Here is a 20,651-nt window from a genome sequence, read left to right as displayed (position 1 = left end):
TGAGGATGGAAAGATAAGAGCACGATGCCAGGTCTCTTACAAAGTCAATCCCCTCCACAGACAGATGCGAGGCACGGTTTTCCAGAATTAGCAGACTTTGGCCTGAGGGCGGGATCTTGTGTGAGCTTGAAAGCAGTTCGGGAAGACAAGGAAATCTGCTTCTTGCTTCCAGCCAGATCCATTCACTGCCCTAATATATGCAGGTTGTTCATCTCTGACAAAGTGAACATGGAAGTTTGTCCTTGCGAAGATAAAGTGGGGAGGACTGGTGTTAGCCAAAGCATTATTGGCTACCACTGTGCTCACCAGAGATCCACGCTCCCCAGAGGTCACAGCTCCAACATGTTTAGCAATATATAACAATCTGTTAATATGACATTGTCATTTATTGTACTTGAAAATTGACTATTATCACTATATATCATAGAGTTAGAGAAGCTTTGAAGTTTGTAAGTAGGTTCTAGCTCTGTATTTTTCTGCTTTAGCATTAGTGTATCCAGGCTACAAATGCATAGTAGCTGTGTGTAGCATTTAATTTAATTATGCATCTTGCTTATTGTATTCGTTTATTTATGTTTCGCTCTTATTCGTATTGAACAAGAGGATTGCCGCCCAGTAAAGCACCAGGAATTATGACTGGCTGTTTGCAAATTTAATTTTGAATACAAATGAAATGAGAATGCACATTGCAACATCTAGATACTGATTTCAACTCAGAGATATGTACTTACAATACTGAGAAATTAGTAATACTTTACTGGCAAACACTAATGTCATTTTGGAGGTGAAAAAATAACTTTAAAAGCATTCATTGCAAGGGTTAGCAACATGAAAAGGATCTTTGTTGTAAGAAAGGTGTGGAGGCCCTGAGGGACTCAACCAAAATACTAGGGGGATTTTTACAGCAGATCCTAGAAAACAAGACAGCAGTTGTGACATGATATTAATTGGTCCTTCCTCTGCTGAGTCAAGCAGTGTAGGCAAAGTGTCGTAGTGGTGCTGCAAATCAAGTTTGAGGTCCTGGATTTGTATTGACACAATATGAAGCCATACTGCCTTCAGCCTCAAGGGGGCAGGAGTGCACCAGTGTCTGTTTCATAAGCGTGCTCAAAACAGACTCAGAAGAAACACCAGACTGATCATATGTGGCGTAAAGATGTAAACCCTTCAAGCCATGTTAGTAACACTTTTAGAACATAAAAATAACAGCAGTAGCTTCTCACCAGCGAGATATGGATCCATATGCTGTGAAAAAATCTGCATAGTTTATTAAGATGTCCTGCACTGGGCATGCATTTAAAACCCTTCTGATTAGTTTGCAACAGAATATTTAAAGGTCAGATTGCAATACTACTACTATAAACCTCACAGTCTGTCCTCCATAGTGCAGGCAGGCCGGATTAGTTAAAGTCACTTGTTAAGACAAAAAGGAAAAAGGCTCTCTGCTGTAGGTCTGGCTGCGTGTACAGCCTGGAGGCAGTAGCAGAGGACAGCATGACGATGAACTGAACTCTGCGTGTACTCCTCCTCAAACTACACTTCCTCCTCTAGACTTCCTCTGTAGTGAGCTGCACAGCATCTTCAGCCTCTGTTTCACGCCCTCACTCCCCAAGGAGTGCAGAACGCTCTTTTTGTGTTGACACACATCCTGCTTTGTGTGTCCAAATGGCCCCAACAAGTAAAAGAGATCTCAGCAACATTGTGCCCTCAAGGTTGATGTGTTAGAAGCAGGAAAAATGGGTAAGCGTATGAGGATTTGAGCTACTTTGATGGGCCAAATTGTGATGGCTTCATTGATGCATGTGGGGAGCTACTGTAGGTCAAATTGCTGAAAAAGTAATGCTGAACATGTACACACTTTTTAATGGAAACGTTATGCCCCGATGGCAGTGGCCTCTTTCAGCAAGATAATCTGCCCTGCCACAAAGCAAAAATGATTCAAGAATAGTTTGAGAACAAAACAAGTTCAAGGTGTTGACTTCGCCTCCAAATTCCCTAGATCTCAATCCAATCCAAATCTATGGGATGTGCTGGACAAACCGATCAATCTGACCACTTGGCAACTTACAGGACTTAAAAGATGCTAACGTCTTGGTGCCAGTTACTACTATACACCTTTAGAGGTCTAGTGGAGCCCATGTTGCGACGGGTTAGGGCTGTTTTGGCGCAAAAAGGGGACCTACATTACATTAGGCAGGTGGTCATAATGTTATGGCGGCTGACGGATCTAGTTCCATGTCCTGATGGAATGTGAACAGATAAATGATATTGTACATATCTGACCAAAAGATGAATTCATGTTAATGATCCACTCTCCTTGTCCATATTTCCCACTCTTAACACGTGTTCAGATGGTTGCCAGGATACATTTGTTTATACACTGAACAAAATTATAAACGCAACACTTGTTTTTGTCCCCATTCATCATGAGGTGAACTGAAATATCTAATTTCTCTATGTACACAAAAGGCCTATTTCTCTCAAATATTGTTCACAAATCTGTCGAAATCTGTGTTAGTGAGCACTTCTCCTTTGCCGAGATAATCCATCCACCTCACAGATGTGGCATATCAAGATGCCGATCAGACAGCATGGGTACTGCACAGGTGTGCCTTAGGCTGGCCACAATAAAAGGCCACTTGAAAATGTTTCACTGTATTGGGGGGGTCAAACCAGTCAGTATCTGGTGTGACCCCCATTTGCCCCACGCAATGCAACACATCTCCTTTGCAACAAGTTGATCAGGTTGTTGATTGTGGCCTGTGGAACGTTGGTCCACTCCTCTTCAATGGCTGGCTGAAGTTGCAGTCAGATTGAGACCCCAATGAGGACGCATGCAGATTACATTCCTTCCCGGAGATGGTTCCTGACATTTTGTGCAGAAATTCTTTGTTTATGCAAACCGATTGTTGCAGCAGCTGTCCGGGTGGCTGGTCTCCTCCAGCTGGTACAGACTAGAACAGAAAGTCAGGACTGCAGAAAAGATCATCGGTGCAAACCTGCCCTCCAATCAGGACTTCTACTTTTCCAGAGTCAGGAAACGGGCAGGAAACATCACTGCAGATCCATCTCACCCCAGACACAATCTGTTCCAGCTTCTCCCCTCTGGTAGGTGCTACAGAGCACTGTACGCCAAAAACAACAGATTCAGGAACAGTTTCTTCCCACAGCCACTCTACATAACCCACCATGAAATTAGCATAGTCATTTTTACACTTCAGATGTTGTATGGATTAAACAAACAGTGTAACGTGTTCATTAGTGAGCTTTAGAGGTGCTCATAGGTAGATTTTGTTATTATGTTGCCCAGAGCCAGACTAGCTATTTCCCCTTTTCCATTTTCTATTTTATTTTCTATTAACAATTTGTTTCGCACGTTATGACTGCAAACACTTAAAGAGCATTTTAATGTCAGTACAAGAAAGATCATTTTGGTCTGCTATGAAGTGAAATATCTGAAGCAGAATAGAATGATAAACACAGTTTAGTGCCCCTAGCTCCTTTCAGATAATAATGTCTAATTTTTGCTAATTTTATGTTTGGCGTTATTTTGCAGGTTTAGAAAAACTGAACAATGATCGGTGTACATTGTCACACATATTTAATTTTTAAATCTTTTTTTGTGCTTAGATCCTTTTGCTCCTTAACTTTACTAGAAATGCATACAAGGAACTAGAAAAATGTAACAGCAGCAGGACAGATATGCAAAGACAAAAAACCTGTTGTATATGTCCAGCTTTTAAAACTGTAGTTTCAGAGTTTACTTCTTGTGCAAACAACACTCAGATAACACTGTTAGCGATATGTCAAAGACCAATTTTGCTTACTGTTGCTTTAGCTGGGGTAGTCCCATAGCCAACTTCAGTTCCTGATTCAGTAAGTAAATTAAATGCCATGTGCCTCCCTTCCTCTTTCACTCTGCCTTGTTGGTACTCAGAAACAGCCTGGTCCTGACGAACTGCTGCTTCAGGTAAGAGTGGGTGAATATTTACTGTATGGGGCCAAATTGACAAATCTATTCTGAAGATTTTCTTAGGTTTGTTCTCCTAGCTTTCTGACGATGGTCCAAATATTTACTATATTAACCTCAATGTGTTAAGAAACCTTAAATTGTAGTATCTGAAATTGTTCTTAAATGTGTCCTGAAGTATCCTATTGATTATGATTTGGGAGATTTGTGTTGAGAGACAGCAGTGCAGATTAAGAAAGATGCTTTGTGCAGCGTCAATGTACATTTAGCTATTTTGGGATGTACATTTGAAATAAATATCACCACTTTGGGAGAAATTAAGCGCTGATGTCTTATGGTATGTTTAGTCAGAAATGATTGTTTCCAGTAATAATACTGGTTTCTCTTTGATAAGCAGCTCTTTTACACCATTTTTTGCACAGTTTAAATTCTTTAAGAGAAATTTCCACTTGTAGTCACATGTCTTCGATTTTGTCAGTTCAGTCCGCCTGCTTTTCAGCCTGTTATGCACATTCAGAGCCTAAATCTGTAAGTCAAACATACAACATACTAAAGTTCGAGCAACATCACCAGCAAAAAAAGCACATTCTATTCATTCCTGAACGACCAACTGAGCACTTGATTGTGGAAAAACAACACATGACAGCCGTAGCATTTACGGACACTGAAATATTGCAATTGTGTCGTGAAGGGTAATGACTTTCAAAAAGTGCATTTTCCATCTGTAGAAACTTGATGATTTCCACATTGATTCAAATATCCATACTCAAAATGGACAAAAGGGGCAGACTGGGCCTTCAATCTCAGCCTGATTTAATTAAACACTAGCTCGCCTGCTGACTTATCAGGGGTCATGTGGTTTCATCTGCAGCACTGACAGCCAGCTCTTTCACAGGCCGCCACCGAAGCAGAAACCCTAAACACAAGGCCAAGGTGGAAAGTACGTTTACTCCAGTACTGTACAATTTAAGTACAATTTTGAGGTTTGTACTTGTAATTCAATTTCATGCCACTTTATGTTTCTACTGCTACTCCACTACATTTTAGAGGGAGATATTGTACATTTTACACCACTTATATCTGGAGCAGACTTCCTTTACAGATTAAGTTTTTAGATTTAAAAACGCATGAAATACAAAACATTGTTCAAGGCCAACAATTACATTACAAAGACTGGAGCCTCTAGGAATCAGTAACGTGTAACAAAAAGAAAGAACACCATAAAGAGGAACACTTGTTTTACTGTTTTGATCCCAATACCAAACCTTCCTTGCAGAACAGCAAAAAATGTGACCCACACAAAAGCAGAAACTTTGCCTGGTACATGGTGTCATGTTCCTAAAAAGATCTCATCTTTTCCTTTTATTTCCCAGCAGTCAAGATGTTCCCGTACTGTTGGCTTGCTCTGGTGGCTTTAATCCCCATGACCTTAAGCACTAATCCTGGGGTAAAGGTCAAACTAACAGAAAAAGGCCTTGAATATGGTATGGTCTGCAGCATGTTTCCTCTTTCAATTGAAAAGCACCAATCACTCCGCAGTTTCATTATGAAATTTTCTTGCTTTTTTCTAGGCAGACAACTGGGGATGGCTTCAATCCAGCAGAAACTCAAATCCATCAAAGTCCCAGATATTTCAGGGACAGAGTCAGTGTCTCCCATTGGCGATGTCCAGTACAGCCTGTCGGAGTAAGGCCCCCATTTGTCCTTAACGCTCCTGTAAATTCTGTTGGTTGATACTTGAACTGCCTTCACAAACAAACATGCTGTTCTTCCAGTATGCAAATCGTGGATGTGGGATTGACAAAATCTGCGGTGGACCTGGTGCCAGGGACCGGTTTGAGACTGTCCATTGACAACGCCTTCATCAGTCTGCATGGAAACTGGAGGGTCAAATACTTCCGAATAATGTGAGAGACATAAGATTACTTCCTCATACAGCACAGTTAAATCAATTGTGGGATACTTCTGCTGCAGCAGGGACTTCTCTCTCTTAACAGAAAGGATAGCGGTTCTTTCGATTTGAATGTGAATGGACTCACTATCACTATCAGCATTGCCATCCAGAGTGATGAGACAGGCCGACCTGTGGTCAGTACTGTCGACTGTGCGGCCACTGTCGGCAGTGCGAGCATAGTGTTCCATGGTGGAGCCAGGTAAAAGAAACCATGCTGCGCATTATGTGGGAACCCATGTGAGGGAATGGGAATTTTCTGTTTTACCTGTCATACTTGACAGGCTGCATACTCATAATTCCTGTGCTTGCCTTTTGTTTCAGCTGGCTGTACAATCTCTTTGAAAGCTTCATTGACAGGGCTTTGCAAAATGCACTGCAGAAACAGGTGAGGAGCAACCAGCCTTACACCCACTGTTTTTGATGATCCCCCTTCCTCTCTGGCGTTGTATTCACATAGTACATAGGAATCCTCCTAAATGCAGCACAAAGTTTCTAACTAGGAGTTTCTTCTTAAGACGTGTTTACAAAGCTAATGAGAACACATTTAACTAAGGATTTGAGAGCCGCCATGGAAGAAGTACTGCTCTTTTATGAAAAGCGCTGTGAGATAACTGTTGTTGTGATTTGGCGCTATATAAATAAAATTGAATTGAATTGAATTGAATCTGCCATGGCACAGTCCTATCCAAAACCTTTGGTGTTAATGTCAGTTTCTGCTGCCTCAACCTATTTTCTGCCGTCAACCATTCAGAAGAGCTGACATGAGTCCTGTGGTTGAGGTTCAAGATCACCCTGACTAGTTTATTTTGTGTCATTACATTATAACATTGTTAATAGTGATGTATTAATGTGTAAGCAGCATTTTGCTGTTGTAGCTGGTGGAATTGGAGTTTTATACTTTATATACATCTTGGTACTTTAGTTCATTGGTTCCCCACCAAGGGATCGGGCCCCTCCAAAGGGTGACAAGATAAATCTGAAGGGTAATGGGAGAGGAAATAAAGAAGAATGAAGTTTTTTGTGTGAATTAGACATATAAAACATGTGACAAGGAGCCCTAACTAGACACAGTTTTATATAAGGGGTCACAAGCCAAAAAGGTTGGATACCACTAGTCTTATCTTTAACAATGTGTTGTATTTCATAAGTTTATTGAGAGTATTTTTTTATTTTATGTGTTACTTTATGAAGTAACTAGTAACTATACATGTCAGACAAATGTAGTGTAAAATGGAAATACAAGTACAAGTTCAACTACTTCAAAATTGTGCTTGAGCAAATGCGCTTTCCACCACCAGGTCTGAAGAGTGCATTCATTATTCTAGCAGACAGTTGAGATCTTCTAAATACAACTGCCAACTCCATCTGCATTTTTCCAGAGTTGTGCGAAAAATCAATTCTGGTGTTACTGAATCATTTCAGTTTTTTGGTGATCCTTGTTAATTCACTCGCCAAAACTTTGCCAAAGTGTGCTTAAAAAAGTCAAAACTCAAAGCGTGTCTCTTAAAGTCAGGACTAACGTGCGCCTTGTTATTTTACACATACTTTTTCTCTTTTCTCTGAACTCATTAGTCGGGAGAAACTTTTAATCCTAGCATGTTTTGTGAATGAAGTCGCTTCAGAAGTTTAAATTCAATAACACTGAATAAAGTTAGACATCATCACAAACTAGAGGTAATTGTGGATGAAACATTGATTTAAATGAAGTTATTCATCTGCTGTTGGTTTCCTGATGACAGTTTGATTCTAAAGTGCTCTGTATTCATTTGGAGGGGTCTTTGAAAAGTTGTTTATGCAGTCAGAAGTCAGGGTGTCAACCTAGCTTCTTTTGGAGTGTGGGAATCCATTTTTCCTGTTCTTTATTGTTGCAGATCTGCCCTCTGGTGGCTGATGCAGTATCTGATTTGAACCCTCACTTGAAAACTCTCAATGGTAAAACATTATTTTTATGTCAAATCTTTGGATGTTTCATTGATGCTGAATGTATGACAGACTTTCTACCTTACTGCAGTTGTAGCCCAAGTGGACCAGTATGCAGAGATTGAATATTCCATGGTGTCATCGCCCACAGTTTCAAATTCTTCCATAGACCTGAGCTTGAAGGTAAAGAAATGTACACCATTGTACTGTCCATTTTATAGATCTGAAGCCTCAGCTTGGTCATAAAGAACAAGACAGTCATGATTATGTCATAAGTCTTCTGTCTCTGCTGTGTCTTTGTCATTTAGGGTGAATTTTACAACATTGGGGAGCATCAGGAGCCTCCATTCTGCCCCACAGCCTTTTACCTGCCACCTCAGATCAACAACATGTTGTACATCGGCATGTCTGCATTCACCGCCAACTCTGCAGCCTTCGTCTACAACAAAGCGGGAGCCCTCAGCCTGTACATTACCGATGACATGGTGAGCTGCGTCCTCCTGACTCCCTAATGAATTTACTTTCCCAATGTCACACTGATGCACGACTTTTTCTGGCTCCGTCACAACAGATCCCACAAGCCTCTCCCATCCGACTCAACACCAGAACGTTTGGAGCCTTCGTCCCGCAGGTGACTACACATTCCACTGATTTTATGAGAAGCATAAACCTCTGCTTTGCAGTTTGTAAGCTACGTATGTGTTTTCCAGATTGCCCAACGCTTTCCAGGGCTGATGATGAAACTGCTGGTGAAGACGGTGAACAATCCCACCGTCACTTTTGAACCCAACAATGTGACAGTTCAAGCCAATGGCACAGTGACGGCCTACGCAATCCAGCCAAACGCCACTCTTACCCCTCTCTTTGTCCTAAACTTGGTAGGTTCCACAGCTGGCGTGATGGAAAACCATTTGTGTGCTCTATAAAAACACCTTCTCACCACATTGTCTTTCCAGGAGACCAGTGTCAGCGCCAAAGTGTTTGTCAGCGCGATGAGGCTGGCTGGAGCTGTCACCCTAAACAAGTGAGTCACTAAAAAAACAAACCACTTGTTCTCAGAAGAGAAAAATGGGGCCTAAAGGTGAATGAACAATGAACGTCACGATCTAATTTTGCCTAATTTGCACAGAATGGGTCTGACCCTGGGGACCAGTTACGTGGGAGAGTTTCAGGTGAGAGCTGCATTGTAACGCAAGTCACAGTGTGTACCATCCATGCAGACCTAACAAACTAACCCTCACCCTAACCTGCAGGTCAAATCCCTCGACAACATCTTCCAAATGGTCCTCAAAGTGGTAGTGATACCTAAAGTGAATGGTAAGTTTTCAGTTTGTACACTCTCTGTGAACTCGGTGCCCTGTCATGTACTCAGGCTGTTCAAACCCAAGTACACAGGGAATTTGTTAAGTTACTAAAACAGCATTCTTCCTTCTGAGAAAGACTGCCATTTCAACCCTTCATAAGAATGCAGAAAAGCTAAATTCCACCTTCCTTTTAGCATGAATTTCAGAGACATGACTCTGTATCCATTTTCGCATCCTGTACCGGTTTAGCTGCTCCTGAACAAACAGATTCAGGACTGTTTTAAACCAACGATGTCCTCGTTGGTTTGAAACAGTGAGATATGTTAAAGCAAGTATAATCACGTAGCACTATCACGCCTCTGTCTGCTCAAATAGTTATGACTGATAACCACTTGAACCTTTTCTCACAATTATGATCCTGGTCTTGTGACAGAAGCTGGACGTTCCAACAGCTTTTCCTTTATTTCGACTTCTCTACTTTTAACTCATTTGCAGTTCCAACAAGTGGTGTTAGGGCGTTAAAGCGGACTCAGGTTTGGCCTGTGCAATCAGACAAATATTACTGGTAGTTCACTTATAATTGAAACAATAGATATTGAACTTAACACCAGTCCCACCCAAATATTTTCCTCCTGAACACATATCTAGAGGTTCCCTCTGAGGAACAAGTACCCCTAGTTGGGAATCACTGGACTAGAATACTGTAATGCATTAATAGGCCTTCGTAAAGGACCTATTGGTGACTGGTTGATAAATGGCCTTTGACAGTTTCATATTGCAGACTTTATCATTAATGTCACCTCATACGCTCTCTGATCATCCCCTGCTAATTCGAGATGTCCTTATACCGGCTATAATTCTTTTTTTATAGCAACAATGTGTCTAATGACAATGGGAAAACAGCGCAATCTTGTGAAAGGGGTCAATCATAGTGATGAATCTACAGAGAGAATTATCTGCTGAATCTGCAGCTCCCCTCAGTTTTATGGAGCTTTATATTGAGTTTCTCTAAAAACCCGCTGTCCACTGCCTGTTCATCACCAAACGGTAGACAGACACAGTTATAGACTTGATGGTGAACATAGTTGAGTTGCTAGAGACCAGAGCTAAAAGAGAGGGAATATGGGCCTTATAAAAGCCAGGTGGCCAGGAACACGACTCCAAATGAATCCAGATGTTGCTCTGGAACTGCTGAATGTGTTAAAAAGCAACTGTTTGCAAACAACTTAAAGGTTATGATGTGTCAGTGCTGCGTCCACAACTGTCAACCTATCACTGATGTATAAAGACCTTACACAATGAACCGTTTTTATTATGTTAGAATGAGCCATTTCAATCTACATACATGGCCGCCGTGTTTCTACAATAGCCCAAATGGTAAGTTAATAAATCGTTAGTAGTAGTAGTAGTAGTAGTAGTTGTTGTTTGGCTTATTAGAAGTGAGAAAATAAGTGACATTTGGACAAATGGAGGACCACATGTATTATTTTGCACAAAAGCTGACAGAGCGTGTCGGCCACCGTAGTTTCTCCTGCGGGCTCGGTAAGGGAGGGGTGAGCGGTGACTGATGGTGCATTCATAAGGTGTCGGAATAATCAGAATATTTTTTTCCTCCTTAAATCTTTATTGTAAATAGAGAAATAAAGAGTACATGGGACAAAGAATTATACAGAACTTGCCACTGGTTGCAATTTGCCACCCTCACCACTAGATGCCACTACAACTGACACACTGAACCTTTAAACTTGGGTGCTGTAGGCCTTCTCGCCCTATTTATTTTTGTTTATTTATTTTACGATTATCTTTCTGTGTAAAGCACAGAGCTGGGCTGCATTGAATGAATGAATTGTGCTATATAACTAATATATAATCAATATATACAGGTGCTTTGAAAATTAGAATATCATGGAAAAGTTCATTTCTTTCATCAATTTAAAGCAAAAAGTAAAGCTTTCATATATTCTAGATTCATTACATATAAAGTGAAATATTTCAGGACTTTTTTTGTTTTAATAATATGATAATAGAGATAATTATGGCTTACAGCTCATAGAAAAAAAAATCCATATCTCAAAATATGAGAATATTCAAATAGTTGACATGGGAAGAGCCTTTAATCTCTCAGTCTGGTTCAGTACACACAACCACAATCGTGGGGAAGACTTCTGACTTCACAGTTGTCCAGAAGACACTCAGTGACACCCTGGGTAAGCCACCAAAGGTCATTGTCAAGAGGAGAATAAGAGACACCAGACCCAACAATACAGACAAGCTGAAGGCTTCATAACACCTCGGCAATGCCACAGGCTGATTGCCTCCATGCCACACCGCATTGATGCTGTCCTTTGCGCAAAAGGAGCCCCGACCAAGTGCTGAGTGCATAAATTAACCTTTTAGAATTCTTGATTCTAATATTTTGAGACATGGATTTTTGATTTCCATGAGCTGTAAGCCAAAATCATCAAGATTAAAACAAAAAAGGACCTGAAATATTTCACTTTATGTGTAATAAATCTATAATATAAGAAAGTTTCACTTTTTGAATTAAATTTGGGAGAAAAAATATTCTAACTTTCTGAGATGCACCTGTTTAAAACGCACTACTACCAGTACCGCTATAATGTTTGCCGCATTTGCTTTTTGTGACTAATTGAAGAATTTCGCTTCACAGTTCAACTTGCAAAGGGATACCCACTTCCTACACTTGGAAAGATGAACCTAGTGAACACTCAGCTTCAGGTCCTGAAGGTCAGAGACTAGATGTTTTCTCTAAGACTGCATGTTTTTGAGTGAGCTGCATTGATTACATGAGAGGGATTAATGAGGGACTTGGTAAAAAAACACATTAAAAATCTAGCTGATAAAAAGAAGTCCTAATTTCATATTTGTTGCTGTGCTTCCCCCCCCAGGACTATATGCTGATTGGGACAGACGTTCAGTTCACGGATTGAATGGCATTTCTGGAAACTTCCAGGATTCACTTCTACACTGGGACATGCCAACATAAAGGCACAAACAGCCAGTACTTCTATGTGACAGAGAAATTTCAAAGAAACAATCAATGATACCAGTATTACTCCTACAAGCCTGAGAAATGCACATCTCCAGTTTGCGTTTGATATCACCTCAGATTTTCAGACCAAGGTATTTCTACATATAAAATGTAGATGAGGACAGTGAATTTACCACAACAGTGTAAATGCAGTCTTGTCATAACAGGACGCAGTCTGCAGTACAGGGTTTACTTTTCATTCCCACAAACATCTTTTTGAAATAACATGCTCCTTCCAAAGCAGATCACAGATCAGTGTCTGCTGCTGACTTTAGGCAAATTCTTTCTCAGTTTCTGACTTTGTAACTGATTCTGGAAATGTAATGATGTATGACAAGTTTGAGTCCCATAAAAGATGCCATAACATTAATCACGCGCCACTGCTTCAGACAAAACAAATCAGTCACAGTTTATTACAAACGGAATTATTCACATCATCTGAACAGGTTTCAGTGTATTCAGCAGTTCAATATGTACACACACATGCTTGCTGTATAAATAACACATTGCAGTTCTCATAGTTCATCTCAGCAGTCCAACGTGACTGTAATATGATCAGAATTTCCACCAAAACCCACTCATGTGTCTTCAAAGTCATTCAAGAGAAGGAGGCAGGGTGCTAGTTTTCCCCTCATCAAGCTGGTGCAGGGGCAGAGTCTCAGAGTGCTTCACCGTGCTTCTCAGGGAGCTGTGACTGAGGGCCCGTCCTCTCAGGCTCTGGGAGTTGGCTGACAATATCTATAACATCAAAAAATGAATGAGTGAGTGAAGAAATCTGAAGGGAGAAGATGACCGGCAGGAAACAGTAGCTGATTAAAGGGTAAGGTAAAAGATTATAATCTTTTAGCTATGACTGGTGTCACAGCTAGACATGAGTTGTACGTGACTTTATTAAAGGTGTGCGTACATTTGAACATGTGCGATGGATTTCTCATTTTAGGATGATTATAAACACTTCCAAACTTTTTTTTTTTTTTATCTCTGTCTTAAACTGATGAAAAATGTAAATAAAAGTATCCAATATTTGAAGTATAGCCTGACCATTACTGGATTTTTGAGGGCGATAGCAAGTAATATTTGAGTTAAAAAAGTATGTCCTGTGAAAAAATAAAAACTGTTCCGCCTTTGGCAGACAATAGTGTGTCCATGTAGGATCCCAACACATATATCTTATAGGATGACTGTGAAAATAATGTGTTTTTTAAATAATTGGGACAATTTACAGTTGTGAAAGTGCTCTCTGGTGGAAAAACTATGTAACAGCGACAGTGTTTCTTAATTGGGTTAAACATATCATGCAATGGTTGGTTAATTATCAGCCAGGATGGATGGATGGATGAAACAAACCCCACCTTCACCAGCACATAGTCTCCAGCATTGACCTGTGCAGTGTTGGATTCTGCAGGCTGAACAGCAACATCCTCTTTGGGGAAAACAACTTTCACATTGCCATCAGTTCTCCCACACAGGTCCCTGACAGATCTTTTACTTTCCTGCATAAAAATGGAAACCACAGATGAGCAGTGTTGCGCGGTAACCTGGAAACCAACCAATCAGTCCTCTCCCTCACATACTGGAATGAGGCTTTAAGAGACTAAAAGTCTCCAGGCATGTTAGTGACTCTGTGAGGCTTTGAGCTAAATGCTAATGTTCCCACGCTAACATGACACAAGCCTAATCTTTCCCATGTTCAGCTGATCCTACAGGGATGAAATGAGTTTAGCATGTATTAAGTTTACTGGACAAATACAATTCATCCTGAGGGAGACATGAATGCCTTTCCCAAATTTCATTTCAGAACACTGAGCGAGCCATCCCTAGAGCAACGCCACAAGCTTCTTTTTTATTATTCTACCCTACCTCCATCTAATCTATCTTTTACAAAGTTAGCTGTGCAGAGAGGCAACAGTTCATTTATTTTATGAATAAAATATGTTTGAGAAAATTTTATATGTAGGGTAATGATCTTATATTCCCATTTTCTAAATCAGATATCCTTTGAGGGATGTCTTAGTCATGCAAGCAATACTTACTCCCTCCACCAGGACAAGCTGTGTGCTGCCAATAAGTGCAGCGTTGACCCTCGCAGCTTCCTCTCTGAATACGCTGATACACTCCTCCAGCCTCTGCTGCTTCACCTCTGCTGGCACGTCATCTTGTAGCCGATGGGAGGCATAGGTTTTCTGAGTAAGAAAATCACAAGTGCAGTTCCAAAAGAATTTAAAGCTGGATAACTTATGGGGCAACTGAAAAGAACACTTTTGAAAATAAGCACAGCTTGGATTTAATTGGAACTTGAATTACAAACACACATGAACTCACCTTTCTCATGCTGTAGGCAAACAGGAATCCCACATTGTAGCCCACGTTTCTGATCAGAGACAGAGTCTGATGGTGGTCGTCCTCTGTTTCGCCACAGAAGCCTGAGATGAAGTCACTGCTGAGACTCACCTCTGAAACATGTCAATAATGTTAAAAACAGACCACGCACTACTTCATCGAGATGATAATACCGAAGCAAATGCCCTTCATGCAATGTAAGCGTTCTTACTTTTTGCAAGTGCAAGTTAGTGTTATCTAATCATAAACTATTAATCAGTGTAACCTACAAACAGGTGACAAATTAAAAGGGTGACGAATTACATCTACTTTCTTTTTTTGAGTAGTTTTTGCACACACTGCCCAAAATCAGTCATTTTACTTTTACTTCAGCTTTTTTTTATTACACCACCTCACTGGGGCTGATCATGCGCTCACATAGCTTCTATTAACACTGCTACGCAGATGATACGCAATTTTACCTATCCTTCCCGCCAGGCAACCCCACGTCTCAGCGTGGATCACGGACTGTCTCTCGGGCATATCTGCATGAATGAAGGATTGCTACCTTCAACTAAACCTCTCTTAAGACTGAGTCCATTACTGAGTGACCTCCCCTGGCTACCCGTGGCCTCCAGAATCAAATTCAAGTGACTACTGGGTCTGCACCCATCTACCTAAACTCCATAATACAAGTTTACGTTCCTCCTCGGCCACTACGCTCCTCCAGGGAACGCTATCTGGCCCTGCCATCCCTACACGTGGTGGAACGAGCTACCACACGCCATCAGAGCAGGAGCAACCTGTTAACATGTTTGACTGTATAACTGTTTGAGCAGCACCGCGTTTTGTGTGTGCACTACACTGTGTTTGTGGCTGTAGCTGCTATGGAGTTCATGGTGTCCATATTGCCTGCTACCATAGTGAAGTTTTATTGTACTCCTGATTCTATGAGAAGTGGCAGGCAGTACTCACAGCCTTTTTGTTTAACAGAGTTTTGTCCTTTGGTTCTTTGGGTTTTCTAGTACGGCTACACTGAGAAAGGCGGTATATGTTTATGTTAATTGGAAATCAGTTGTATACACAGGCTGCAAGGTGCCGTCTGTAGAAAACTATTGTTTTGTTGGGTTGGACAAAAGGGCTTGCCCACATATGTACAAACACACACACCCTTTTGAAAATGTAACAGCATACATTTTATTTTATTTATTTTTTACTTTCATTTAAGAACATGTTTACACAAGATTTTTACTTGAGTAAAATGTTCTAGGACTCAAGGGATCAAATTTAACCTGATTTTGGGAGCCTACCTGGGATTATTCTCTTGATGTTCTTCACAAGATCGAGGTAGGTTTCTCTTGTGTAGCTGTCCATTTTATTAGAGAAATACAAGTTATTAGAACATTAGAATACTGCAGGAGACTTCACAAACTGAACCGCTTTGACGATTTCGTTGGGAGAAATGAACAGCGGTCTCTTACCCACGGCGCATTGCTTTTAGGACCTTGCTGCTCCCACTCTGGGCTGGAAGGTGGATCTGCTTACAAATGTTCCCTCGCTCCGCAATCAGATGCAAAACCTGTAAACATCAGCACACAGACCAGGGGCCTCATGTGAAAACTGTTACATACGCTGGTTTTCACACACGTCGGATGTATCAAAATGAACATGCGTGAGAATGTGTCCGCAAACATTTGTCTGGCTCTGTCAGTGGATTCCAAAGTACTGAAACCAAATGTTTTAAAATAAGGTTTCCACTCCACACACAGTCTATGAAAAACACAATTATGTCTGCTGATACACCATAAAAGTTTGATCTTGTTTGTGGATGTTTAATATCAAAATAAAATTTAATGAGAAACAAATAGATAATGATGCCTCTCACACATTTAATTTCACTTCATGTCAATTTCATTTCATGTTATCACTTTATCATTTAAGCATTTAAACCAGTAGTGTTATTTTGCTCACGCCACTAAAATCTCCACCCCGGAGTGCAGAACAGAGACTGTTGGGGAGCCCATAAGCATCATAAAGCCAGTATAATGTCAGGTCTTAGACGTAAATTTAGCTTCGGAGTCCTTTTCAGACTTTAACTCGGCTAACTGGTGGAATTATCATCATTTTAAAAATCCGAGATAACCTCAAATTGCATAAAAGAATTGCAGTACAGAGCGTCACCTCGACTCACCCGGCACATCTTCACCACCTGCACGTATGGACTGTGTAAATGAACAAAGTCTGGAAAGAAATCCAGTGACAGCTCTCACACAATCGCAACACTCCATCCTCATCATCAGTCTCTCATCACAATGCAGGCCAGACATAACAAAACAACACATCTTCAAATGATTTCCCAGGGTGGGGGAGACCTCTGACTGAAGCCATCATTTTGGCAAGGTGTGAAGTACTCAGTGATTGCTGTAAACATATAAATACTGCGTAATTGGCTGCGCTATGGCGCTGCAGAGGGCAACGCCAAGGGAAGGCTTAGAGAGTGTCCATGAAGAGTTCCTGGCCCGTGATGATGACTGGCTAATACTTCGATTTAAATTCCCGAGAGTGGTGCTCTTGGATCTGTGTGCTGAACTTCAGCATTAGACAGACCAACCTGATGGAACCGCACCGTCCCAGAACAACAAGTACGCTATAACCACATTGACTGCCACTGTGACACACCGTTGTTTTGTTTTTTTTTAAAAACCCTGATTTTCTGAATTTGGCAGGTGACCTGAAATGTTTACCTGCCTGCATTTGGCAGGTGCTAATTGAATTTCCTGGTTGGAAATCAACACTGGGTTGTCACCGATTGCATTTTTTCTGGCTGATTCCGAATACAGATATTTTCAAGGTCCTGACCTGCCAATTCAGATTTTCTTTCACTCTAAGAACTATGATTGACAGCATACACGAGCTGCTCCTGCTCTCCTAGCAGAATTAAAAGTGAGCGTATTACGTACCTCATCAGGGAAATCCTTGGGATGAGGGGACGTGAATCTGATCCTCATGTCAGGATCGATGCGTGACACTCGGTCTAGCAGGTCGGAGAAGCGCAGACCTCCCTGTTTAGTTCTGTAGATGGTCTTAAACCCCCTGCTGAGCTTGGTCAGGTCCGAGCCACAGAACTGTTCTTCTGATGTATCTCTGTAGCTGTTCACGTTCTGACCCAGCAAGGTCACCTCCTTCACACCCTGAAAAAAACATCCAACACGCTCAGTGTGAACAAGGCTTATTATCATTATTATTATGTTTTTACAATATCAAATACTGACTGTTTTCTCCAATAAGACAAATATTTTTGCCCTTTCTAATAAACCAACGATGTACTACCCTTCCTTCCTATTCTGGTATCGCTATCGGTGCGTGTCTACTTACTGCAAACAAGTGTAGGAGTTTAGTTTTAGTGTTGAGGTTCGGACTTGCCTGGTCAGAAAGCATCCGAACTTCCTCGAGAATGGAGCTAACAGGTCGGCTCCTCTCTCTCCCTCGGGTGAAGGGAACAATGCAGTAACTACACATGTTGTCGCAGCCTCGCATGATGGAACTGCCCGCACCAAACACACACACACACACACAAGGTCATCAGAGGTTAAAATATAAAGGAGGAGGAGGAGTTGTGGAGGACAAATTACTTCCTCCACAAACCATATTTGCTGGGTAAACAACTGACACACTCACACAAAAGCACTGTATCCCTGAGGAGCAAGGTGGACAGGCATGATGTCGGCATAGGTCTCCTCTAACGACAGCAGCACGTTGCTTGCCTGATGACCTCCGTCAGCGACCGTCAGGAGGCGGGGAAGGTCCCGGTAGGCGTCCGGACCAGCAAGAACATCTACCAGCTTCTCCCGCTCCAAAAGTTCTGTCTTTAGCCTCTCTGCCATGCACCCTGGACACACACAGGCATTCATTCTTGTGTCCTCTGCAAGACAGTCAAATGTGTCCCCTTAGTGAACTCACTTACCCAAAATCCCAATCTTCATCGGTGCGTGGGTCTTTAATCGTCTCTTCTTCAGGGCCGTTAGTTGTTGTAGTCTATTCCAAATGGTTTGTTCAGCCTTTTCTCTGTTAAAAGAAGAGACCATCGGTTGGTGCGTCTGATTTAGTTTGTGTGGTCTCATAAAAACCTTGTAATTCCAATTTGTCAAAACAGTTTTTCTTGAAAGTTTGTAACATCTTACCTTATGGAGCATGTTACCAGAAGGACAACATCTGCCTGTAAGCACAAAGGATATTTTGTATCAACTGTTTTGACATAAATGATGTTGAGATTACATAAAGACAGAGCTCTCCTGTAAGTTACCTCACTTAAGTCAGCCGTGCGCTGATACCCCTTCCTCTGTAGTATGGACCAGGCTATCTCTGTGTCGTTCACATTCATTTGACACCCGTAGGTTTCGAAATACACTGCAATATTAAGACAAAACACCAGTTTGGCATTCGTCCCGAACAATCACATTTAACTTGGTTTTGGTTTTTAACATGGTTTTCAGTGATGCAGACTAACCTTTCCGTGAGTTACCCATGTCCAAGTCCTCAGAAAGATAACTGTGTTTGTCAGAATGCTCTCCATCTGCAGCATAGGTCTTATTAACTGAAACCTCTTTGATGAAATCCTGAAAACTTGGACCAGAGGAGATCTGACTCTTGAACTTGTCCACAGTTACATTCCTCTCTCTTGAAGTAACACTGGTGTTAGCTAATTTAGAACAATGTCTGTGTTGGACACGCTTGCTCGGTCTCCAGTGTTGGGGAACGGGAACTTTAAACAAGGATCTTAAAGTCCTGAAGTGTTCCATGCTAAGTCAGCAAGTGCAAACTCTTTGTAGCTAACGTTACCAAATATTGTAGTTAGCGAAGTTACTTTCTGAGCGACTTAGCTGACATTTTTGTCCATTGTATATTTTACTGAAGAGATTACTGTATGCGCGCTAGGTACATCGGGTAAATGACATTGGCGCTTGTGTCATGTGGAGCCAAAGATGTCTGAAATATCAAGAGCAGTACCTGCACATTCCAAAGTAACGTTATAGAAACCAGGAAGAAGCGCTAGGCTGGTAAAAATGTTGAATGTTACTAGGTGATAATAATAGTTTGGGGACGGTGGCAGAAATTCTATCTAATAACAGTTATTGTATAATTAACACAACTATCATGAATATTTGTGTTTGCTATTAGCCCGAATATAGTAGGTTATCTCTTCTGTTTAGTTATTTACAGAAATGGCGTAGTGTCAGGAGCCATGTTATTCGGACGTTTTTATTACTACATGGAAATTCAAAAGGCCATGGTGGAGAAAAAGAATAGTTAAGTAGGTAACGTTGTCCTGCTCAGCTAAAACGGGAGTAGTAATGACTTAGACGATAGGGACAACGAGTATCTAGCCATGTAGGTTCTTTGATAGGGAATGCTCTTGCATCCCGAGAGTCCGTTAGACAAAACTGTCCCTCGGTACGTCCAACTTCACGGTCCGTATAAATTCGTTCCGGGCTTCAGCGACAGCTTCGATGTGTCCTTTTAACAAATCGCCAAAATCTTGAATCTATCTTAAAAGCTGAGCACTTATTGCTGAGAGATACAGTTCACACTTATTTCCCACGTTACGGTCCCAAACTCGAACCCAAGGAAGCAGTGGTGGGAGTGCAATGGGATGGGGAGGGTAGCATAAAAATAAAAAATAACTTAATATGATCAACTTCTCGTAGAAATTATCCCAGGGACAGAATGTATGTTCATCAGAAGAAGCACAGTCCTTATGTTTGGGATCATCCAGTCTGTAGAGCCAGCTGTTAAATACAAGGTGTGCATTACATAAACCTTTAAAGGAGACCTATTAAACTGTTTTTCCTGTCCTATATTGTAGGACTGTGACTCCTGTATGGCTCCTGTATGTATTTTTGAAGCTTTGGTCATGTTTAACATGAACATCCAACATTGTAACATTGGTCTCCTTTAAAACAATGACGTATGTAGCCCTGTAATAATTAATAACCAATTAAACATAATGTAAAGTTTTATACATGTGTGCAAAGCTTCTTATTCAAATGTATTAACAGTTTATGAGGAAGCAATGTGCTCTTGTGTTGCGCAAGTACTCGACTGAAACAGTATCCCTTAGAGATAACATACTTT

At 41.1% G+C, this 20,651-nt stretch overlaps 2 protein-coding genes across 8 annotated transcripts; one reads left to right on the top strand and one right to left on the bottom strand.

Moving 5' to 3' along the window:
- Nucleotides 1-3,840: 3,840 nt before the first annotated feature.
- Nucleotides 3,841-13,232, top strand: LOC119887456 (bactericidal permeability-increasing protein-like). Of its 7 annotated transcripts, none has more exons than XM_038698263.1 (17): nucleotides 3,841-3,970; nucleotides 4,842-4,910; nucleotides 5,344-5,454; nucleotides 5,542-5,656; nucleotides 5,746-5,877; nucleotides 5,968-6,123; nucleotides 6,246-6,309; nucleotides 7,796-7,856; nucleotides 7,936-8,027; nucleotides 8,153-8,329; nucleotides 8,416-8,475; nucleotides 8,555-8,722; nucleotides 8,801-8,868; nucleotides 8,974-9,016; nucleotides 9,098-9,161; nucleotides 11,820-11,896; nucleotides 12,058-13,232. In XM_038698263.1, exons 3-17 carry the CDS (start codon nucleotides 5,352-5,354, stop codon nucleotides 12,097-12,099), a joined length of 1,422 nt encoding a protein of 473 aa, XP_038554191.1. In that variant the 5' UTR covers nucleotides 3,841-3,970; nucleotides 4,842-4,910; nucleotides 5,344-5,351; the 3' UTR covers nucleotides 12,100-13,232. The 7 variants fall into 7 exon arrangements, with proteins under 7 accessions (XP_038554191.1, XP_038554188.1, XP_038554186.1 ...); XM_038698260.1 differs by having other exon boundaries at nucleotides 4,842-4,953; nucleotides 5,347-5,454; XM_038698258.1 differs by having other exon boundaries at nucleotides 4,842-4,953.
- Nucleotides 12,585-19,486, bottom strand: LOC119887455 (mitochondrial tRNA methylthiotransferase CDK5RAP1-like). Its single transcript, XM_038698257.1, has 13 exons — nucleotides 19,027-19,486; nucleotides 18,823-18,926; nucleotides 18,701-18,735; nucleotides 18,484-18,584; nucleotides 18,198-18,408; nucleotides 17,943-18,063; nucleotides 17,480-17,710; nucleotides 16,001-16,098; nucleotides 15,830-15,885; nucleotides 14,523-14,653; nucleotides 14,234-14,383; nucleotides 13,553-13,693; nucleotides 12,585-12,938 (listed from the first exon to the last, which is right to left on the bottom strand). Exons 1-13 carry the CDS (start codon nucleotides 19,316-19,318, stop codon nucleotides 12,795-12,797), a joined length of 1,815 nt encoding a protein of 604 aa, XP_038554185.1. The 5' UTR covers nucleotides 19,319-19,486; the 3' UTR covers nucleotides 12,585-12,794.
- Between the last annotated feature and the right edge of the window lie 1,165 nt (nucleotides 19,487-20,651).

This window comes from Micropterus salmoides, unplaced genomic scaffold (assembly GCF_014851395.1).
Source record: "Micropterus salmoides isolate LMB-PRFRI ecotype aquatic unplaced genomic scaffold, ASM1485139v1 Ms_hic_scaffold_4181, whole genome shotgun sequence".
Classification (NCBI taxonomy): domain Eukaryota; kingdom Metazoa; phylum Chordata; class Actinopteri; order Centrarchiformes; family Centrarchidae; genus Micropterus; species Micropterus salmoides.
This window is presented reverse-complemented; position numbering and strand designations above follow the sequence as displayed.